At 36.1% G+C, this 23,554-nt stretch overlaps 1 protein-coding gene across 1 annotated transcript; it reads left to right on the plus strand.

Annotated features, from left to right (window-relative positions):
- The first annotated feature begins 12,473 nt into the window (after window positions 1–12,473).
- Window positions 12,474–15,815, plus strand: LOC113766597 (putative disease resistance protein RGA3). Its single transcript, XM_027310772.1, has one exon. The coding sequence runs from the start codon at window positions 12,474–12,476 to the stop codon at window positions 15,813–15,815; it is 3,342 nt and encodes a 1,113-aa protein (XP_027166573.1).
- Window positions 15,816–23,554: the final 7,739 nt, after the last annotated feature.

Below are 23,554 nucleotides of genomic sequence, written 5' to 3' on the forward strand. Positions count from 1 at the left end.
TGACTGCGCCGTGAGTGACACCTAAATTTTTAATGCCTATGTTGAAATTTGAAGCACCCCTATTGATTGGAGAATCCTTAGGAGATATCATCACCCTTTTAGCAATTGCCCAAAATTTGCTTAGTGACGAAAATGATGGTTTAATAAGGTTAAGAAATGTCAAAAGTTGGCTAGTTCTTCAGTGTCTGTGGAATCCATAGTTTCTGTTAATTATAAATGTCTACAATTGTTGCATCATTGACTATTAGCACCCATAAGTATGCTTATGTCATTGACTATCTAGCCTCCAACTCGGATGGAGTGCTAAGAAAATACAAGAAAAATGAAAATTTTGTTTTAAAAAACAGCCATCTATAGTTATTTATACAATTATTACTAAAGTGGTCCAATCAAACCCCTTTTTGAGTATAAGGGATTTCAAACCGAATTTAGCAACTTTCACACTCGATTTTGCCAGTAAGAAGATGTCACCCAGTGGCGGAGGTAGGAACTAATTTTTTTTGGGGGGGGGGGGGGGGGTGAGTCTCTGTTATTTGGATCAAGTCCAAATAACTTTCAAACATTTTGTTTGGACCCTTAGGGGGCAAATTGAATTTTTTGATCAATTTTTCGGGGGGCAAAACATAATAATAAAAAAAATTTTACTTAGATTTTTTTTTTAACAATTGGAGGGGGGCAGCAAATTTTGGGGGAGGGGGGGGGGGGGTGAGCCTCTGTTATTTGGATCAAGTCCAAATAACGTTCAAACATTTTGTTTGGGCCCTTGGAGGGCAAAGTGAATTTTTTGATCAATTTTTGGGGGGCAAAACATAATAATAAAAATTTTTTTACTTAGAAATTTTTTTTTTTAACAATTGGAGGGGGGGCGGCTGCCCCCCCTGGCCCCCCCCCCCCTTCCCTCCTCCCCTGATCGAGATCAAGGACCTGCTCAAGTTACTTAACACGGGTTCTCCATGGACAGATATTAACTTTCTGTTTTTGTGTTCAAATAGAAGAGCAATTTATGGTCCACAATTTCAAGCACACATGAATTTTTTACGAATAAATTCACAAACCTTCACTAGGGTCCAGGAAGTCAATAATTCATTGACATGGGCAAATGTGCTAACGAAGATTAAGGGAGGTAAGTCCAATATGAAAAATAGAAGGAGCTAAGTGAAATTGTCATTAATCACACTCGAGGTATGTACAATTCCCTATTCATCTTATCATTACTTTTTTGCCGTTTAATCTTTCATTTTCTTTAATGTAAACACAATCAACAATTCAGGAAACCAATTTTCAATTTTTGCAAAGGTTGCACAGTTAACTCGCATAGCCCTTTATATTTCACAAATCCCTCAAATTGAAGCTTGTAGTGAAACATTTAAACTTTTTCCACTAAGAAAAATAAAAAGTAAAAGTTTATCCTAAAAAGTAGCTACTACAAATATGATTCATAATTATTCATCCGGTTGCATCAAATTGAAACTTAAGATGATATGATAATGCCCTTTTGGTTTAAGACAACTAACTTTCCTTTTTGGTTTCAGTTAATCTCTAGCCAAATCACCAAAAAAAAAAAGAAAAAGAAATGTAGCATCAACTTTGTTTAGATCTTAATCCTGAGTCATGATCAATAATTATGTTTCACCAGAGAAGTAGATTTGAGAACCACTACCATTGGCATACTTGACATGGAGTTAATTAATTTTCATTGTTCGGACACGACAAAGTTTTAACTTTAAAATCATGAAAGCCATGGATGAATACAGAAGTTTCTCTACTCCCACTGCTCAGAAGTTAAAATTCAAGAAAGATACTTCGTCACAGATAGAAATTAACAAAATACTCAACTTTGAATTATTGACAAAAAAAAAAGGAAATTTTGAAATTGACATACTAAGTTTCACAAAATGTTTTGGAGAAAATTTCTTATTCCACAGATGTTATGGATGATTTCTAAATGTTAGGGAAAAGTGAGTTCGGACTTGGGAGAGTATAATAGCAGGTGAGGTGAGCCATGGGTAAAGAAAAAGAAGAGAGAAGGAGAGGCTATCTTGAATTCTTTTTCCCTTTCATTTTCAAAATTGTGGTGATTTCTTTCAAGTTTAGTGTAAATTTTTGAAACCTTTGTTATTGATATTTGGGTATTGAAAAGGATAGCTACATTATTTCTAATTAAGCAACATGGTCCCTCTCCATGATTTGGACAAACCTCAAGGGCATATTCATGATTTTAATTCTGTTAGCCGGGATTGGATGCCATTACCAGCAGAGAGGTGAATGCTATTTAGCTGAATTTTAGGGCCTGATCCTCAAGTTGGACAAACTTTGCTGAAAAATAAATGTAATTAATCCTAATCTAAAAGCGATGAATCTTATCTACAAACTGTGAATGAAGATGATGCAAATCTAAAGCAGGGATAAAAGAAACTTAAGCCTGTGCTAAACAAAGTAATGGAGAAAGTAATAGTATCTGGGACTCGGAAATCCCTCAAGTTTGTAGAATTCTAGCACAAATAACTTTTTTTTTTTAAAAAAAAATAGAGAATCAATAGTAACTTATCACTTATTCTTGTGATGATTTGAACTCATACCTCTATAGTAGTGGTTTGAGGCGTTGACTTTTTGGTTTCAAATAAAGCGTTTTACCAACTAGATTATATTTCATTGTGTCTAATACAATGATGGTTTTTTTTTAAGGGTGTCCTGTAGGAAGTGGACCCCGCAGACTATTTCTCACCCTCCACAACTTTTAGTTATTAGTAGGTATGAAGAGTAGAACCGATTACGCTTAAGCTTTATATCGTAGAACGTACAGCACCAGAACATTTGTCCTGTTCAATTTCAGCTACTTAGCCCCTAAACAAATAAATTAGAATGGATAAAGAAAATTGCTTTGTCACAATGGACGGTTGCTTCTTGTAGTAAACAATAATAGAACCATATGGTGGGACTATGTTAACCAAGAAGGATTTTGGAAGTAAATGATCTCTTATAGAGCTCAGGGTACGTGGGATTTTTATAAAATCGAGAATAATTAAATAATTCAGATAAAATAAATGAATAAAAACTAAATGACAGTTTATTAAAATTGAAGTAATAATAGACATACTCTAGTTAAGAAAAAACTTCGAACATGGTTCGCTTAATAGATCATGGATGCAACAATAATTTCATTAATTATTCACTGATAAACAAGTTATAACTGCCAAAGAAGTGATGATAATTAATTTCTTCCTACTATATTGGTGATTAAGGTACAACTGTTAACCATTACTCTAATCAAGAAATAACTCTAAGTACGATCTCAGAGTTAAATTTTTCAATTGCCTTAAAAATTAGAGAATTCCTATTCTAACTAAATAACATGCTACAAGGCTTATTTTAAATTAGTCCATATATTTCTCTGACACAAATCCAATCATGTTAGTTACCACTATTTTAAAGCAATTAAATAATTACAGATTTAATTGCTCTAATTAGTTCTAGGTTATTAGATTAATTTAAGTACCGGACCCTTGATATTGAAATAACATAACAACCATAAGAAATTAAATCAGAGAATATACGAATACCAGTAAATAAAAGAAATAAATATAATTAATTCGATATCACAATTTTAGTTGAACCAAATCCTACGTTGTTTGTTGACTAGATTGAAGAGCTTAGTCCATCTCCGTTGAAAAAATCCCACACAAATTAGTTGAACTAATTGACATGACTATTCTCCAAATATGAGATAAAGTATCACCAGAAAGCAAAAAAGAAATAACTTTGGTTCTTGTCTCTTCCCAAAAAGAAAAAAAAAGTCAACAACCATGATAATCCAGTTCCTACTAGAAAAAATAGACATGGACTATCACATTTGTTTTGTTTCCTACTCCTACTAAACTACTATTCCTAAACAAAATCAAATTGACAACAAGTAAATATCTCTTATCCAAAAAAAAGTCATAATAATCCTAATAGATAAATAGACTAATATCCTAATAAGAGTAGGAGACCCTCTGTCTGCTGAAGCATCCGATTCTTGCAACTCCAATTCACGATTGGAGATCACGTGCCAAATCCCGAACTTGCCAGACGTGCAAGTAAGACTTTGACGGCCCCATGCTGAATTTCACAAAAATTTAGTTAAAAATCATATCGTTAATTTCTTTTTATTCCGAATCCCTACAACAAACACCAATTATCAAATATAAATAGAATCCACCAATTAACACAATATTTGGTAAAAATTAAGAAGAAAAATCATAAATTAAATGATAAAATACAACCTATCAGAAAGCGTAAAAGACTGCATTAAAATGATGTCAAATTTCATTGATAAGCATATTCGTTCCATGTTATTTGGTTTATATGCTTATCAATGAATCAAGTTGTTTGGTTTTCTTTCTTTTTTCTTTTTTGCTTTGTAGCTGAATCAAAACAACTAAGTTTTTTATGGTCCATCATCAATTTTCAAGTTAAGGTTAGGTTTATGTGAAAGAGAAGTATAAAAATTAAACTTGCCATTCTACTTTCATAAACTTGTGGGTTAATAACAAAATCATTCTTGCTTTAAATTCACTTCCAACTGCAAAATTCTAGGTCCTATACTTGTAACTTATGGTTGACCTGCTTAATTTGGTACGTTTAAACGCGATCGTGCTTGTAATCATTATTGTTGTTTTCATCATATCGTACATATCATTTGACATTTGTAATTTCTTTCTGTATCTAATGAATGCAGTATATATATATATATATATATATATATATATATATATTACAGCATGATTAGCGCTTTTGTACTCAACTATACTACAGTGTTGACAGGCTAGCTTTAAGGCATTGAAATTTAATATTTTCGACATGATTGTAGCATGAGACAGACAACAAACTAAAGAAGATTATCATATTTCGAAAGAAATTATTTATGTTCCCAAGATTCTCAGTTCAAGTTGAGCAGATAAATCCTCGATTGGTATGAGATTGACCCTCGAGAAGAGGGAAAGAGTCCATCAAATGATAAGAAGCAAACCTCGTGGATTTGATTATATAATCTGCCATAATAATTCTAAGGGATAATATCAGAAACCTCCCTGAGGTTTCTAACAATTTCACAAAGCTTCCCTTAATATTTTAAAATTACACATACCTCCCTTATTGCTGCAAAAGTACTATACTACCTCTATATAGGATACTTAATGACATTTTTTTTCAAAACTTTCAATAACTCCAAGAAAAATCAAAATTGACTTATTCTATCTTTTTCTCTCCCTCATGCTTCCTCTTTTCTACCTTCCTCTTTCTTCCATTTCTTTTTTGCTAAATTCCTGCCACCTATTCCTCTCTACCTAATATTTTTCCTCCAATTCAAAATCAAATTCTATTTATCATCCCTTACCCATATTTATCCCCCACCTTCCTTCTTCTTCTTCTTTTTTTTTTAATCTCTATTGTCATCTCTTTTTTGCAAATATGATTAGGTTCATCATTTTTATCCTTTTAATTCTAAGTGTAATGGGTTTGATTTTTCTGTGTCTATTTATTTTATCCAATGTTGGTTGATTATAGGTGATAAAACTTAGTGATGTCAAAAGTCAAGAATTTGAGGGATGGATGGGCTTTAGAAATGGGTGGTTAAAAAAAATATAGGCTGTAAAGAGAGGAAGACGGAAGAGCTATGTTATTGATTGTTGATGAAGTGTTAGTTTTGGGTAAAATTTGAGGTCGTGTTTATCCAATTTAGCACCAAGTGACGGATTTAATTGACTTGTGTAGTAAATGTAGGGGTTGGGGCTATTGGACATAAATTAGGTTTGTAGTGTTTTGAGTGCTAGAATTATTGTAATTTATTTTGATTTAAATTGGGGTGTTTCCTTGGCTTTTGTGGTGGCGTTGCTTGGAAGAAGGCAATCATCATAGTTGAATTTTTTTTCCAAACTTTTATTTTTTGGTAGAAAGTGTTTGTTGGCTTTGGTGTTGGAAGAAAGGAATCAACAAAGCTCTTTTTATTTTTCCTTTTTTATGTTTTTGACAAGAAGGGCAGTTTAAGATATTTGAAGGAATTGGTAACTTATTGGGCCTATTTTGAAGCATAAATAGTGAAAGCAAGGGAGGTGAGTGTAATTTTTGAAACCTAAGGGAGCTTCTTGAAATTGTTAGAGACCTCAAGAGAGGTTTCTGAAATTATCCCCAATTCTAACCTCAGCTACAACTTGACAAAAAATAAATAAGCTTAGATAAGACTGGTTGTTTTGTTCACCAGTTCTTTCTGGTGCAAGCAAGAAATTGAAAGCATAACATATGCTAAGATTGGTGTTTATTTTTTCCTTTGAGGTAAATAAGATTGGTTGTTTGTTGCTATTTGCTGGTGTAATTTTGTAGTACATGTCAGACTTAGATTTATTGCAGCAAGACATATACATCAAATATGGGAATCAATTGTGTTCAATAGAATTATTTGCAAATGACTATTTGTTCTACACAAGAATTTGTCTAATGACTTTTACAAATTCTGATCCCACAAGACCCTCAATTTGAAGCTCTAGAAAGACAAAAACTAAAAGTTTTTCATGAAAAAGATCTACTGCCAATATATGCTTCATAGTTGTCCCTTTTTCCTTTATAGGTAATATGCTTCGTAGATATTCATCTGTTCACATCCAATAAATTCAATTTTAACAGACTTAATTATACCTCTGGTTGTAGACTGTATTAGCCCATTTTTCATTTTTTTTAAAAGATGATTGTAGACCTTATTAGCCCATTTTTTTCATTTATTTGGATTGAAAATTTCAGCAAACTTTGAAACTTGGTGTAAATGTAACGCAGTTATTAAAGGAGTGGAAGAATGGAAAAAAATTAAATAAATGAAAAAAACTTTTTTAGTTATAGACTCCTTGAATTATTGGCAACTGTGTTTACTTAATACAACCGCGACTAATGGACAATGGAATAGCATTGGAGACTTTACAAAACAGGCAAAGTTGTAAAAGTGAAACATGCAGAAAGCAAGTTATCTAATATGTTGCCTAATAAAAAGTTTATCTATTATGTTGAAATACAAAACTGAAAATAGCACAGCAAAAATTGTCAAATTTCACCTTATATAGACGATCCGAAGCGTTTTAAAAATGAAAATGTTGCTCCAGCTTGCTAAAACAAATTGGAGACAACGAGAATCAGAATAAAATGTTAATTCTAGTTCCCAAAATTTAGCTTAACTCTTATGGACAGTAACCAAGTAATCATGAGATTCTTAATTTAACCTTTACCATTTCGATTTCCTCTTGTAAGGTTTGAAATCTTTCCTTGATCCATTTGTTAATTCTTGAAAGAAACAACAGTAAAATAAAAGAGTATTCGTGTTCACATTTGGATTATTTCATACTCCATTCTTATCCAATAACAAAACTAGTCATACATTTGTTTTACTTCTCAAAAAATTTTAATGAGGGCAAAGCTAAAACTTTATCAGAATTGTACGAGTGACAACATAGTTTTCAGGATGAGGGGCCTGGACGGTTGTCTCTGACAACCGTCAGGCAGTTCACGGCCTGGATGAGGCTTCAAAAATTTGTGTGGCTCAGATCACGTTTTGTAACTCGATTTTCACGCCGTGTGGGACCCACAAAAATGTTGTTCTAGTGTTACTCGCTATTGTTCTATTGTTACACCTTGTACAAATGATGTTACACCATGTACAAATGGTGTTACACCTTCCGGAGCGGTTGTCAGAACAACCGCTCCAGCCCCGCGTCCTAGTTTTCATGGGGCAGCCCCACATTAAATCTGCCACTGCTATCAGCATTGTCATAATTGTTATTGTCACCTGCCTGACGATTATTGTACTCTACAACATGGATGACAGCAAGATTTGAGTATTAAAATGTATCAACCAGAGGAGGAAAGATCGATTAATTTAGACATTTGATGACAGCATGATATAGAGAGATTATCATTGATTAGTGTGATACTGACCCGAGAACTAAAAAAATTGAAATAATGTGACTATAACCCCCTGATTAGTGTGGAATTGATTATGTAGTCAGCACTATGGTACAGGTAAGAACTTCAAAGCATAAACTGACACAAGACTGGTTGTTAGATGCAAAAATATGGACTTTCCGTGTACCAATAAGAGATACATTTAAAGTCCAAGATTTCATGCGCACATGAAATATTTGTTTCAAACAGATTCACAAACCTCAGCTCAAGGTTCAGGAAATTAATATTTCATTGATTTGGGACAAATGTGCTAATAAAATTCATAATAAGGGATTAAGTTCATTTTGAAAAATAGAGGGTGCTAAGTGAAATTGTCATAAGTCTCACTCGAACTTTGTACAATCTATCCCAAGTCAAGATTTGGCAGAGTTGCAAAACTTACCATGTAGTTTGGCCAAATTACAGTTATACTTCATAAATAGCCAAATATTTTTCAAGTATCCCCCGCATATGATAACGTTCTAGATCTCCATAACTCTTTTATAATTTGACCTAATTACATTTGCCTCTCTTGACGCTTGCCCAAATCACAAAAGGAATTGCATTCATTGTACAAGTCATTGTCTAAACACATGAATAACCAGATAATTATTAAAAAAAAAAAACTCCACATGTCACTTGATCTTAACTATGTAAATGACAGCAACATGAATAAGATTTTACTAAAATTACTTTTTTTTTAAAAAAAAAAATTTCATAGTAGGAAGGGATGGAATTTAAGAACTTTTAAGTTTTGAGATTTGAAATTCCTAAAGTATCGTGTGCATAATCCTTTTTTCCTATCATAAGCTACACTTAGTGCAACCAAAACCCAAGTCATGAGGCATCATCAATTATAACATTGAAGTCACCAAAGGAGTTGATTTAGCCACCAAGTTTTGCTGAAACCATTTAAAGCCAATTAGTGCGTATCTCTTCTTCTTTTTTTTTTTTTTTTCTCTAATTTACTTCATGAGTTTAGGTCTCCAACTCGATTCATTATCTTTGGTCTCCATTTTCATTTATCATGATCGTCAAGAAGTCCTTTTGCAAGTATACATTCCTATGATTACCAATCATGTTTAATTAATTACCCACTACAAACGTGACAAAGTTAATCGAGACTAACAATGACCTAAAACTTACAATTTTTCTTTCAAAATAAACTAATGCAACTTGACTTGGTTGAGCTAAGAAAACGGAAAATAAAATGTGCAAGCAACGCATGTGTGTACATGCATTTGTCCCAGGATATGACAAGAGACACTAGATTAGTATCTAGTTACAATATACTTCTTGTCACTTTAAGTTCACCTACTGCAAATGTGACAAAATCAATTGAGAATAACAATGACCTAAAACTTGCAAAATTTTCTTTCAAAATAAACTAATGCAACTAGACTTGGCTGAGCTAAGAAAACAGAAAATAAAATATACAAACAAGGCAGACGTATACATGCATTGGTCCCCAGGATATAGTAGAATAACATCTAGTTACAATATAATGTAATTGTTGTTTTCATCTTGTTTGTCACCTCTGTGACGATTATTATACTCTAACAGTGATAACAACAAGATTTGAGCATCAGAAAATTTAGAAACCGGAGGAGGAAAGATACAATATTAATTTTAGAAACGACCATAACTTGATATACAAGATATAATCCTTGATTAATGTGATATTGACACAAGAAAGAAAAAATAGAACCCCTGATTAGTGTGGATTTAATTATATAAATACGACTTTCAATCAGGTTGATTATCTTTTGTTAATTTATTGCTCTAATGGGTTTTTTTTTATGGTGCAGGTAAGAACTTAAAAGCATAAGCCGACACAAAATTGGTTGTTACATTGATTTTAAAGTCATGATATAGAAGACAAAAAATCCTTGATTAGACCAGAGAAAGAAAAAAAATGAAATTGTGGGACGACTAACCCTTGATTAGTCTGGATTTGATCATATAATCAACTGTACTAATGCGACTTTTTCAGTTATTGTTTATTGTCGTACTGGTCACTAATGTTTTGTGGTGCAATGCAGGTAAGAACTCAAAAGTATAAACGGACGTAAGATTGGTTGTTAGAAGTATAAGGTTACTATAAAAATTAAAATTTTTTGTTTTTTTAATCCTTCTACAACTGAGACTTTGTCCCCAGCTACAAGATTTTGGAAATCTTTTTATATCCCTTTGAAAATTTTTTTTGAAATTTTTTTCCTTTCCATCCTTGAAAATATTAAATTTTGCACCGGAGCTTTTTTACAAAAGTATAAGAACGCCCCCTTAAGTATACTTATTTACTATTCTTGCCTCCTTTCCCAAAATGTTAACCTCTAATTCCAGCAATGGTTCGATTCATTTCTGTTGGATCGAGATCAAAGACCTGCTCAAGTTACTTAACGCGGGTTCTCCATGGACAGATATTAACTCTCTGTTTTTGTGTTCAAATAGAAGAGCAATTTATGGTCCACAATTTCAAGCATACATGAATTTTTTACGAATAAATTCACAAACCTTCACTAGGGTCTAGGAAGTCAATAATCATTGACATGGACAAATGTGTTGACGAAATTCAGATCAAGGGAGGTAAGTCCAATATACAAAATAAAAGGAGCTAAATGAAATTGTCATTAGTCACACTCGAGGTATGTACAATTCCCTATTCATCTTATCATTACTTTTTTGTTGTCTAATCTTTTATTTTCTTTAATGTAAACACAATCAACAATTTAGGAAACCATTTTTCAATTTTTGCAAAGGTTGAACAGTTATCTCGCATAGCCCTTTATATTTCACAAATCCCTCAAATTGAAGCTTGTAGTGAAAGATTTAAACTTTTTCCACTAAGAAAAATAAAAAGTAAAAGTTTATCCTAAAAAGCAGCTACTGCAAATATGATTCATAATTATTGATCCGGTTGCATCAAATTGAAACTTAAGATGATGTGATAATGCCCTTTTGGTTTAAGACAACTAACTTTCCTTTTTGGTTTCAGTTAATCTCTAGCCGAATCACCCAAAAAAATAAAAAGAAATGTAGCATCAACTTTGTTTACATCTTAATCATGAGTCATGATCAATAATTATGTTTCAGTCACCATTCACCAGAGAAGTAGATTTGAGCACCACTACCATTGGCATACTTGACATGGAGATAATTAATTTTCATTTTTCGGACACAACAAAGCTTTACCTTTAAAATCATGAAAGCCATGGATGAATGCAGAAGTTTTTCTATTCCCACTGCTCAGAAGTTAAAATTCAAGCAAGATACTTCGTCACAGATAGAAATTAACAAAATACTCAACTTTGAATTATTGACAAAAAAAAAAGGAAATTTTGAAATTCACATGCTAAGTTTCACAAAATGTTTTGGAGAAAATTTATTATTCCACAGATGTTATGGATGATTTCTAAATGTTAGGGAAAAGTGAGTCCGGACTTGGGAGAGTATAATTGCAGGTGCGGTGAGCCATGGGCAAAGAAAAAGGAGAGAAGGAGAGGTTATCTTGAATTCTTTTTCCCTTTCATTTTCAAAATTGTGGTGATTTCTTTCAAGTTTAGTGTAAATTTTTGAAACCTTTGTTATTGATATTTGGGTATTCAAAAGGATAGCTACATTATTTCTAATTAAGCAACATGGTCCCTTTCCATGATTTGGACAAACCTCAAGGGCATATTTGTGATTTTAATTCTGTTAGCCGGGATTGGATGCCATTACCAGCAGAGAGGTGAATGCTATTTAGCTGAATTTTAGGGACTGATCCTCAAGTTGGACAAACTTTGATGAAAAATAAATGTAATTAATCCTAATCTAAAAGCGATGAATCTTATCTACAAACTGTGAATGAAGATGATGCAAATCTAAAGCGGGGATAAAAGAAACTTGAGGGATGAAACTCGGAAATCCCTCAAGTTTCTAGAATTCTAGCACAATTAACTTTTTTTTTTTAAAAAAAAAAATAGATGATCAATAGTAATTTCTTACTTACTCTTGTGATGACTTAAACTCGTACCTCTATAGTAGTAGTTCGAGCCGGTGACTTTTTGATTTCAAATAAAGCGTTTTGCCAACTAAATCATGTTTCATTGTGTCTGATACAATTAAGTTTTAGTTATTAGTAGATATGAAGAGTACAATAATGAATTTATTGATTACGCTTAAACTTTATATTGTAGAATGTACAGGACCAGAACTTGGTCCTGTTCAATTTCAGCTACTCAGGACAGTGGCCCCTAAACAAATAAATCAGAATGGATAAAGAAAATTGCTTTGTCACAATGGACGGTTTCTTCTTGTAATAAACAATAACAGAACGATACTAACTTTGATTTAGTCACGGAACGGAAAGGGAGACCTCTTGTATCTGTTCAATTAAAAAATGAGCAGGACTCATCTTGATAATCACTTATAAAAACACAGCCCTTAGCAACTTCATCATTCACTCAGCAAAAACTTTTCTTCCTGACTTCAAAACTTGGCAAAAAAAAAAAAACATTTCTTCCTCTGAAAGGATGGCTGAGAATCTGCTTATGAGTGCATCCGTGGAGGTTTTACTGCAGAAAATATTCTCAGTCACTACTGAAAACATTAACCTTGTTTTTGGTGGTCCTCAAGAAATCTCATGCCTGATGGAGAATTGGTTTTCCCGCTCCAGTGAAGAGACTAATGTTGTGCAGGACATCAGACAAGAGTTGGAGAAATTGAAAGGATCTTTATCCAACATCCAAGCTGTCTCACAGGATAATCTGAGGCTGCAGGACAAGGCTGTGATCGTTACGCTTTGGTTGCAGAAACTTTCTGATTTAGCCGATGATGCTGATAATGCTTTGGCAGAGTTCGGCTATCAAATTCTCCAGCATGAGGTGGAGATGCTGAACCAAGAAAAACCAAAGGTAAGTCTCTTCTCCTGTCACTCTGATAAGAAAGCTTTTCGTCAAGAAATGATGCCTAAAGCAAGAGGCATCAGTAATAAGCTGGAGATGATCAATAAAGAAGTGAAAGACTTTTTAGCTTCTGAGAAATATGGAGCCACAACTGCTTCTTTCCCTCAGGTAGATGTAGTTCAGGAGGTTGGCTTCTTGATTGCTGACCTGAAAATCACAGAAAATGAGGAAAAGACATCTATAGAAAATTTCTGGTCCATAATAAAAGAAAAGGCTGGTGTAAGTAATGAAATAGCAATAGGCCTGGAGGACATAGGAAGGCACACTGCAGAAAAGTGTCAAGGTCTGTCTTTAGCAGCAAATTTACTTGGAGGTTTGTTACAAAACAAAAGAAGGGATTTCTGGTTGTCAATTTTAGAAAGCGAGGTACTAGATAAAGAAGATGTAATCTCTGCGATACTCAAATTGTGCTTTGAAAATCTACCGTCTCCATTCCTCAAAAGATGTTTTGCATTTTGTTCGATGTTTCCAAGGAACTCTGTTATAGAAAGGGACCAGCTAGTCCAGCTTTGGATGGCTGAAGGATTTATTGACCCGGGGTTGGGGATTTCTGTGATGGAGGAAATAGGAAATCAATACTTTGACACTTTGTTGCAGAATTCTTTACTTGAAATTGTAAGCAAGGATAACTTCAACAAAGTAACACATTGTAAAATGCATAATCTTGTCTATGATTTTGCATATTCTCTGTCAAGCTTCGAGAGCATCACCTTCTGCGAAAGTGATCAAGATGACATTCGTCAGATTCAACACCTTGCATTGGAGTCGTTTACAGAGGAAACCATGAAGATTGCCAAGGAGAAAGCAAGATATTTGAGGACATTATTCCTAAAGAACAATTTACCTGACAATAACTTGCTAAATCTAAACTTCTTGCATGTTTTAAACCTCTGTGATGCAGATATAGCAGAATTGCCAGCATCTATTGGAAAGCTAAGGCATTTAGAACACCTTGATCTCTCGAGGACAAAGATAAAGTCTATACCTGACTCTGCCTGCAACCTTTACAAGTTGAAGACATTGAGGATCATTGGATGTGAATCTCTTAAAGAACTCCCAAAAGATTTCAAGAATTTGCTATGCCTGAGACATCTTCATTTCTATTATGATGAGTTCTTCTCTATGCCATATGAATTTGGACGATTAAGTCACCTTCAAACACTGCCAATCTATAACGTGGGAGAGAAGTGTGGTCCTCCAATTGGGGAGCTGAAGCACTTGAAAGATCTCAAAGGCAAGCTGGAGATACGAAATCTTGATCTTGTGAAAGACAAAAAGGAAGCTGAGCAAGCAAATCTATTTGGGAAACCAAATTTGCAGGAGCTGGAACTTCGTTGGATTTATTTCCTAAGAGAAGGTCCAAACAATGATGAGAATGTGCTGGAAGGCCTTGAGCCTTACCACAATCTGAAAAGCTTAAGGATCGAATACTTCAAAGGTGACAGATTCCCATCATGGGTAATGAAGATGTCTGTTAAAGGAGGCTCTTTGCCACTTAACAATTTGGTGGAGATAAAACTGCAGCGGTGCACAAGATGCAAAGAAATCCCAACACTGGGGTCCCTACCACTTCTCCAAAATCTTGAGATACTTGAACTCTCAAAAGTTAGCTGCTTTGGATCATGGTTTTACAGTGGCAATAGATCAGATACCAACACCAGTGAAACTCAAGCAACAGAATCATTCTTTCCAGCACTCAAAAGCCTCACAATAAACAACATGCCAAGCCTACTAGATTGGAAAGGACCAGAAGAAATCTCTGCATCTTATGAAGCCAAGACGTTTCATAGCCTTGAGAGATTGTTTCTTAGATGGGGTCCAAAGCTGATGACTGCTCCAAGTCATTTCCCTGCCCTCAAGGTGCTGAGGGTTGAATCCATCAAGAGCAGCTCGCCACTGGAGAGTATATGCAATTCCAAGCTGACCACCCTCACAAGTCTCCATGTTGAGGATGTACAGGAGCTAACTTCTCTTCCAGATGAGTTGCTGGAAAACAACACCAACCTTTCTCATCTGTGTATTATAAAGTGCCACTCTTTGACACACATTGTTCCTCATATGTCCGGTTGCAGTGCAGTGCTCCAAGAGTTGGTGATCAAGGAATGCGGGGCATTACAAGAATTTCCACCAGAAATTTACTCACTCAAATCTCTCAAAAGGCTCGAGGTATCATACTGCCCTAGTATCAAATTATTTCCAAATTTGAATGGACAGGGAGGCTTTCCATCCCTTCAGAGCTTGAAAGTTTTCATATGCCAAGGTTTGATCAGTATACCAAGTGAGGTATTGGAGTCTTGCAAGTCTCTCCAATCCCTACGGGTGACAGACTGTGAAAATCTCATCGAGTTTTCTCCAAATTTTCAACAAATGTCTAACATTTCATTCATGGAAATTACTTCCTGCCCAAAGCTGAATACCATGCCCAAGGGGTTTGGTGCACTTAGCAACTTGGCTGACCTCGAGATGGGTCCTCTTTCAAATTCAATGGAGTTTGAAACATTCCAAACATGTTTTACAGGGCTTCAACAGCTTTCTTCACTTGTTTCTCTATTCTTAGTCGGGCAGCATCACTGGAATTCTTTGCCTGAAGAGCTTCAACACCTGACTGCTCTGAAAGAAATGACTTTATATGACTTTGGAATAGAAGTTTTGCCAGATTGGATAGGGAATCTTTCGTCGATTCAAAAGTTAGGGATCTTCAATTGCCGAAAACTTGAGTCCTTTCCCTCCAGAGAAATAATGGAAGGCCTCAAGAATTTGGAGAAGCTGGAAGTCGAGGACTGTAATCTGCTAGCAAGGAAATGGATGCTGCAAAATGAACCAGATTCTGAGTGGTTCAAAGTTTCCCATATTAAGAAAGTCATTCTAGATTTTGAAGAAGTTTCGGATCCAATCATCTGGAATATGTAAGTGCTTCCAAAACTATCCATTTTACAATTTACTCTTAGGAAGTTTTACATTCTTTACTTGCAAAAAAAAATTCTTTACTTACTGCAAGTCCAATCTACTATAATATTTAATGTTTTTCTTTTCTCTTTATTCCACTGCAAACCTCACTTATGCAGGATCCATAGGATGATGGAAAAGCGAATGCAAAAAAGAAATAACGAGGAAAAGAAGAAGAAGAAGAAGAAAAAGAAGACAAAGAAGAAGACAAATTCAAGTACTTCAACTAGCTGAAAAGTTGTAGTAGAAGATTGCCAATAGGGGACATGACTCAAAATTGGAAGGTTTTGAACACTATCAGAACCTTTTACAGTTTACTTGCTGATGCTGGTGTTATTGTCATCTGAATAGTGTTTGAGGTGCAATGCTGCTTCAGCCTTACAACAGCTGCAGCAGATGAGTTACTAGCAGACAAACCTCGAGTATTTGTTCAACTCTGAGCCAAAATCTACAATTAAGTTGTTCCCTGTATTTTAATTAGTGGATTGTTTTCCAGATCTTTTAAACTTGAACAGTGTGTACAGGATAGAGATGGGAATAGGATATTTGTTGCCTATAGATCTGAACCATCATTCAACTCATGAAGATAAAAATACTATAAAGGATGCTTTCCTGCAATCAGCCATACCAATGAGAGATATCTGAAAAGGAGAACTAGAAGGAAACTCGCAATAAACCAGTTTTTGAAAGAACCTGAAGGCGCAGTTGTGAGGTATAGTGCCGGAAATTAACCTTTTATTGTTAGTTATTTAGCCAACAGCTGAAACAAAATGACCGTTGGCTTAAATTCATACGTTTATTAACTCAATTAAAATTATCGTTGGCTTAAATTTGAAGAAAAAGGGTAATTAAGGTTTTAGGAAAATCTATGTATGAATATGACTCAAACTTTTTGGAAATAAATTCCTCACCACGCTCTACGAAATACCTAATTCAACAATAAAATTCTGAGGCAACAATTCATGCATAAAGCACCAACCAATTTAGTCGACCCCAAGAGGAAAAAAATGGTAATTTTATCGCATGGAGCTAATTAAAAGAGCCAATCACTTCAGTTAAGAACTTGTTTGTTTATTTTGACGAATTTAGAATCACTTTCCTACTTTATAATAAATTAATTCAAGCTGAAATTAATTCAACCTAAAGTAATTTGAATACTCGTAATTTTTAATAAATTCTCACCTTGTAGCCTAAAGTGAGATTCGCATGCAAAAATAGAAACTATAGAATTAGTCCTTTTACTGATTTGCAAGTATCAGACTTGCGTGGGGTGATATTTTTTCTGTTAATATTACTTACGGTGCTAACGATTCTGATCAAATAGAACTGAATGAAGGGTATAGGGTACAATATGTCTAAAACCAAAAATTTAGGGCACAATGTGCAAATTGCATACATGTTAAGGAGTGAAAAGTGGAATTAAGTCTTATTTTAATATTATACTTACCCAAAAAAGTTCACTATAGTAAAAAGCAGGTTTTAGCTACGGTGGAAAGTGAACATTTCTGCTCGCTGTGGGCAGAAGATTCAATATGAGAAGGCCAATGGTGCTTGGTGGGGCTGGGTAGAGGGAGGCAGCCTAAACATGTGCTCGGAACGCGTTAGGGCAGTTGTTTGTGGAAGCAAACAATAAGAATGCAATTCAGTCAAAAAAAAAAAAAAAAAATCTTTGTTGATATTATAGGGAAGTCCTTTTGCAAATTTGGTCATCATAAAATGGCTCGATAATTGGAGATACTTTGGAAACTCTGCAGATATACGAGCCCCAACAAAAATGAAAATAAAAAAGTGAATGGCACCAAAGAAACATGAAAGAAAAAGAGGATCGAGAATAAAGAAAATGGTGGACTTTTCAAATATAGTGTTGCAATTTTGTACTTGAAATGCTAAAAAATAACGACTCATAAGTATCGTAGAAGAATAAGCTAGTTAAGTGGAGTGTAAAGATAAATAGAAGAATTAGAAATTTAGATGTGATTACATTATATGGCAACTAATGAAAGCTGTAAATGTTAGTATGGTGAACAAAGACGTAATTCGAAATAGACTTTGGCATAGCCACGTTTAAGGGTTGAAGTCCCTGCTTATTGTTTAAGCATAAGTAATAATATTTTATTGTAATAAAAATTAAAATGTATAACGTTAGTAAATAAATTGTTTATCCAAATAAAAGGAAAAAGGAAACAACCAAAAAAAATTTTGTACCATGACACAAATGATGATTGTGACAAGCATAAACTAATGAAATATTACTGGAGTTAAAAAAGATTTAGGTATTAACATGAGAATCAGTCAGGCAACAATTAAAAAGTTTGCGTGAATGATAGGGTATAATTTGTTAGTAAATTTATTATTGATTTCCCCTTCTATCCCTGACAAATATTGTGTTAATTGCTGATATTTACTCATATTTGGTATTTGGAATCAATTTCAGGAGTGAAGCAGAAAATTACCAAAAAGGAGGGACTTGTATGGAAAAATGTAGACTTCTAAGGGTTTCAACCTTTGGGTCCTTGAATTGGTGGGGACCACAAGCTAGTGCAAGGCATTTGGTCATTTGGGCTTTTCAAAGAAAGCAACGTAGAGAGATTTGGAACAACAAGTACTTTGGAGGCTTTGGCCACATGTGCGGGGACCACGGATAAGAAGCATGAGTCATTTGGACTCTAGGAAAAGAAACGTACAAGACTTTGAATTTGGTGTGGGGACCACTAGAGATAGCATTAGACTTCCTTTTGGCTTTAAAAAGGGGGAAACGTACAGAGAACGGGATCATTCAATAGTTTTAGCTTAGCTCTTAGCATAGTTTAGTTTTATTCTTTCGCATGGTTGTTCTCCATTAATGAAGGACTAACCTCTCAATTCTAGTCAAGGGGACAACTGAAGATTTGGTTCAACAATTACTGTGAGATCTAATTTATTTTAATTGTTTCCTTAATTTATTGATATTTATATGTTTCCTGCTTTTAATTGCTATAGCTCATGTGAGTGATTGAATAGATGCGCAATATTTAATTATTCATATAGGCTATTTTGCTAAATAGGGGTGATTGAATCCGTAATTGTTCGTTATCTCTACCTCAGTAGCAACTGGCGTAATTGGGTTTATGTCAGGGGAGCATATGATCTAATTTAAACAAACCCTCGTAGCGTGTTTGTTGGTTAGGATTGGGCCTTTCTAATTATTAATGCAATTTAGAAATTAAATCCTACGGTCGTACCTAGGGTTATTTTTGGGTTAGAGAAATAGCTAACGGTCGTACCTTAGCTATCGAGAAATTAAGGAAGGGTTGGTTGTTTATCGCGTGCATGACAACTATAACTAATCTATTACTAAATGTTGGAATTATTTCTGCATCAATGATCAGTTGCATGAACCATTTCTGAAGTGTATCCTTGGCTAGAGTTTCTCTTAGTTATTTTCTTTTAATTAATTATTTTCTGCAGTTAATTTATTTAGTTAGCATTTAATCCAAAACCCCCCATACTTTGGACTCTAGAAGAAACGAATTATCCCCAGTCCCTGTGGATTCGACCCTACTCACCGCTATATACAAAATCTGTATTTTTCTCGAGTAGGTATTTATTATTGCACAGGTTCGGCACCTGTCAATTTTTGGCGCCGTTGCCGGGGACTGGTGTCAGATTAATTTGTTTCTTTTTTTAGTTCACCTTGTTTTCATTTTCAATTTATTTATTTTTTTTTATGGCTGCTAACATTCCATATTTTGATAATAGACTGGACTTTGTTCCTGAATGGGGTTATGAGACTCACGTGTTTCCTAATGATCAATGGGATAGTGCAAATTGTGGAACTTATTTTGACTCAGGTTATTCAACTGACACATGCCCCGCATTTCAAGATAATCTAAGTGCTCCAATTGATACTTTTGGAGATTTTCCACCCCAATATCAAATGCAGTATGACCCTTATTCAAACGGGTATGATCAAGGATGGTGGGATAATTCCAATTTTGATTATGCGACCGGGCCAATGGATTTTCAACAGCAAGAGTCTCAACAACCATCGTCCTTGTCAGGTATGTCTTTTCAGGAATTGGGTGAATTATTTATTAATACATACCGATTCCAACAGGAGACACAAATGAGGAATGAGATGATGAAGGATCCAATGAGTTATCTGGCAGATCAACTATGTCTATTGATATCCAAAATGAATCGATTGGCTTCTCAAATGGAAGAATTGTCCTCGGAAATCATTGTTGATTTTGAAGAAAATGAGAGTGCAATTTGCTTGACTAGTGATGAGGAGATGCAAGAGTGTCAAAATGAAAAATCTACAGATGCAATTGAAAAAGAAGCCGAAAAGGAAGAAATGGAATCCCAACCGCAACCCATTCAAGTGAATGAATCCAATGAACAATCTCCAAATGCGGTGACATCTTCTCCACTCCTTAATCAATATTTTCCTGACTCCTATTCTTCAATTCCTGTTACTGAAATTGATTTTATTATACCAGAAAATTTGAAATTTCATGACAGGAATAAGTTAAGAGTGGTAATGGAAAAATATCTTGAACCGTTGAATGCTCTTGATGGAGGAGTGGATGAAGAATTGCGATCAATGCTTGATTGTTTGGCGCAATCTACTGGTCCATGGAAGACTGTAGCTCGTGTACTCAAGAATTACTCCATCTATGAGGGTTACCAGGATCACATTGAAGATGAAGCATTGAAGCGAGCCACAAGATTTTATCCTCCATGAGCAAAACATGATAATGTCTAGCTAAAGACATTAAAGAAAGGCGCTTTTTGGGAGGCAACCCAAATATTGATTTTATTATTTTTTGTTGTTCATTTCTTTCGTTTTTCGTTTCTCGATTGAGTAGTAATTGGTTTTCATATTTCCTCCACTGTTATCAGGAAGTGAAATCTTGGCGTGCCCACGCGGTGTTTGCGTCTCCTGAGGTCAGAGGACGAAGACCAATCTTGGCGTGCCCACGCGGTGTTTGACGACCCAAAAACAAAGGAAATAATTTTTCACTTTCAAAAAAAAAATAAAAAATAAATTTTTTTTTCCTCTTTCTTTAAACAACAGTAATTTCCTTTTTCATTTTCAGTTTTGGTATTTAAAAATCGAATTTTCCAACCTCAATTCAATTAAAAAAAAAGAAAAAAAAATCCAAAAAAAAAAAAAAAAAAAAAACAAAATTTTCTTTTTCTTTCTTTCTTTTCTTCTTCTTTCTTTCTTTCTTTCTTTTTCTTCTTCTTCTCCACCGCTCCCCTGTTTCCCCTTTTCCTTCTATTCCTTCATCCGCCGCTACTGCGCCACAACCTCACCCACGCAGCACCTCCTCTTCATCATCCACGGCGCGCCGCTACCAGCACCAAGTCGCGCCCCACCTGCGCGCCGCTGACCACCCCGCCGCACGCGACCAGGAGCTTTCTCGCGCGCTACCAGCAACGCTGCAGCCCTCGCGCGCAGCCCTCTCCCCTGCGAGCCCGTTGCTCCATCTCCACCTGCGCTTCCTCCGCAAGCTCTTCCCCAGCTTCGTCCGCAACACGCCTCCGCCCCTGCTTCCTCTGCTCTCTCTCCCTGCCACAATCTCGCACAGCCGCACGCCCAAGCGCGACCATCGCGCCGCCGCTCTCTCAGACGCTGCGCCTCCCTCCAGTTCGCTCCCACCTCTGCAGCAGCTCCCGGCTCTTCCTCTATTGCCGCACGTCCAGCTCCGCCGCCGCTGCTGCTGTCCCCCATCTCCCTGCCGCGCGCCTCCACCAGCTCGCTCAACCTTCACCAGCTCTCCCTCTCTCCTCTGCCTTGCCATGTCCAACGCCGCCAGCGCTCCTTCTTCCTCTCCCGCAGCGGCGCTCGTCCAGCCCACGACGAGCTCATCTCCACTTCGCCGCTCAGCCACCCTTCGCTGTTGTCCGCCCCGCCTCGCGAGCCCACAGCCGCGAGACTGCCATCCTCAACCCCTGCCCACGGCCGCTGACCCTTGCTTCAACGCCACCACCAGCTCATCTTTCTCCTGTTGATGCCCAAACCGTAGCTCCTTCGCCATCCAGTCCGCCCACCACAGGCGCCTCAGCGCTCACCAGCTCAGCCGTCGCCCTCGCTCGTACACCGTCAACAGCAGCGCCTGTCCACCTCTCTTCGCCGCAGCCGCTCTCATTTCTTCATTCGAGGAAGCAGTAGAGGTATTTGTCATTCGATCTCCAACTTTGGGCAGTGTTAGGCGTCATTCGGATTAATTAGTAGGCGGTGTTGATCTTTTGTGATATCTCTTCCCTGTGTGCTCCATCAGTGGTACTGTTGGGGTGACTGGACCTGAATCTGATTTCGCTATTTGGTTGATTGAGTTATTATTCTCACGTCTTTGAACGGTCATCATTGCATTTGCTGATTTTGAGTTAGGATTCTAACTGGCCAACTGGAGCCACTTGTTGAGATTTTGGGTGAGCTAATTTACTGCACTTGTTTGTTACATTGGGAGGCCTCTATACCATTTACATTGCTTGTTCCAGTTGGGTGCATCTAATTGAATTGCTGGGTTTCCTTACTAATTTTGACTGAAACTCCTGTGGTTACATTACTTGTTGTCTGAATTGAGTTATTTGGGGATTTCATTAGTGTGAGTTAGCCATTGAACTTGTTTCACCCACTGTTTGGGTATTTTGGCTCCACTGGGTTAATTCCACTCTATTGGCTGACTGTTGGAGGTTGGGCACTTGGAATCCCTTTGCTACTGCCGGATTAATGAGCTATTATTGTTTGAATTGTTATTTCTTGGGGCTGTTGCTACAATTTCAGCTGATTGAGTTGTGCATTCTATCTTCCGCCAGTGGTATTAGTTGAGGTGTTTTCCCCAGAATTTATCTACTCTAGTTGGTTGGATAGTCGATCAACTGCCGATGCCTTGTGGCTCCATTGCTCTTGCTAAACTTAAAGACTGCTATTGCTAGATTTAGCATATTATTGGGCAATTGTTGCAATTTTAGAGTGCATGTGTTGAGATTATGGATGGCCAAGTTTGCTTGTTGCCTGACTGAATTGGGTAGTCCCTGTGCTTATTAACGTGCCTTTGCTAGTTTTCAGTTGTTGATAATAGTTTCTGATTGTTGGTTTTGGAGTGAAACTGTTGCTTTGTTGACCATATTTGGGCTTGGGTGCCCGTATTTGCTTTTGCATTTGACTATTGAGTTGGGGAACACCAGTGACTATGGATTTGCATTTGTTGGTTGCTATCTTTGTTGGATATTCTGTCTTTTGTTGTTTGGGGTGAATTGGCGACAATGGTGAGTGGCGCCACTTACAAGCACAGGTTCACAACGTAGAAGAGCGAATGACGAACATCACCCGCCAAGTGGCAAGGATGTCTCAGAACTCGGCTCCCCTCCATTGTTCCCTCCTATCCCTTAGCTGTTCAACAGGGAAGTTTCATTGTTCTCTTCGCTTTCATTACTTTATTACCTCCATTGAGGACAATGTAGGATTTAGGTGTGGGGGGAGCAGTTGTGGTTTTTGGTGTTTTCGTTCATTTTCTTTTTCTTCTTTTTAGTGATTAGCTCGTAAGTGCATGCCAAGGTTTGATGTTGGATTATTGCCTTTATTTCTACTATTGCCAATTTTAATAATAAAAGGGTATCAAGTTAATATGGTTGAGTCCAAAAATATCTCTTTGGTGAATATCGATGATTGTTTTACTCTTATAATTTTTGGTTAACTTTCCTAGGCGTAG

Source organism: Coffea eugenioides, chromosome 3 (assembly GCF_003713205.1).
Source record: "Coffea eugenioides isolate CCC68of chromosome 3, Ceug_1.0, whole genome shotgun sequence".
Lineage (NCBI taxonomy): Eukaryota > Viridiplantae > Streptophyta > Magnoliopsida > Gentianales > Rubiaceae > Coffea > Coffea eugenioides.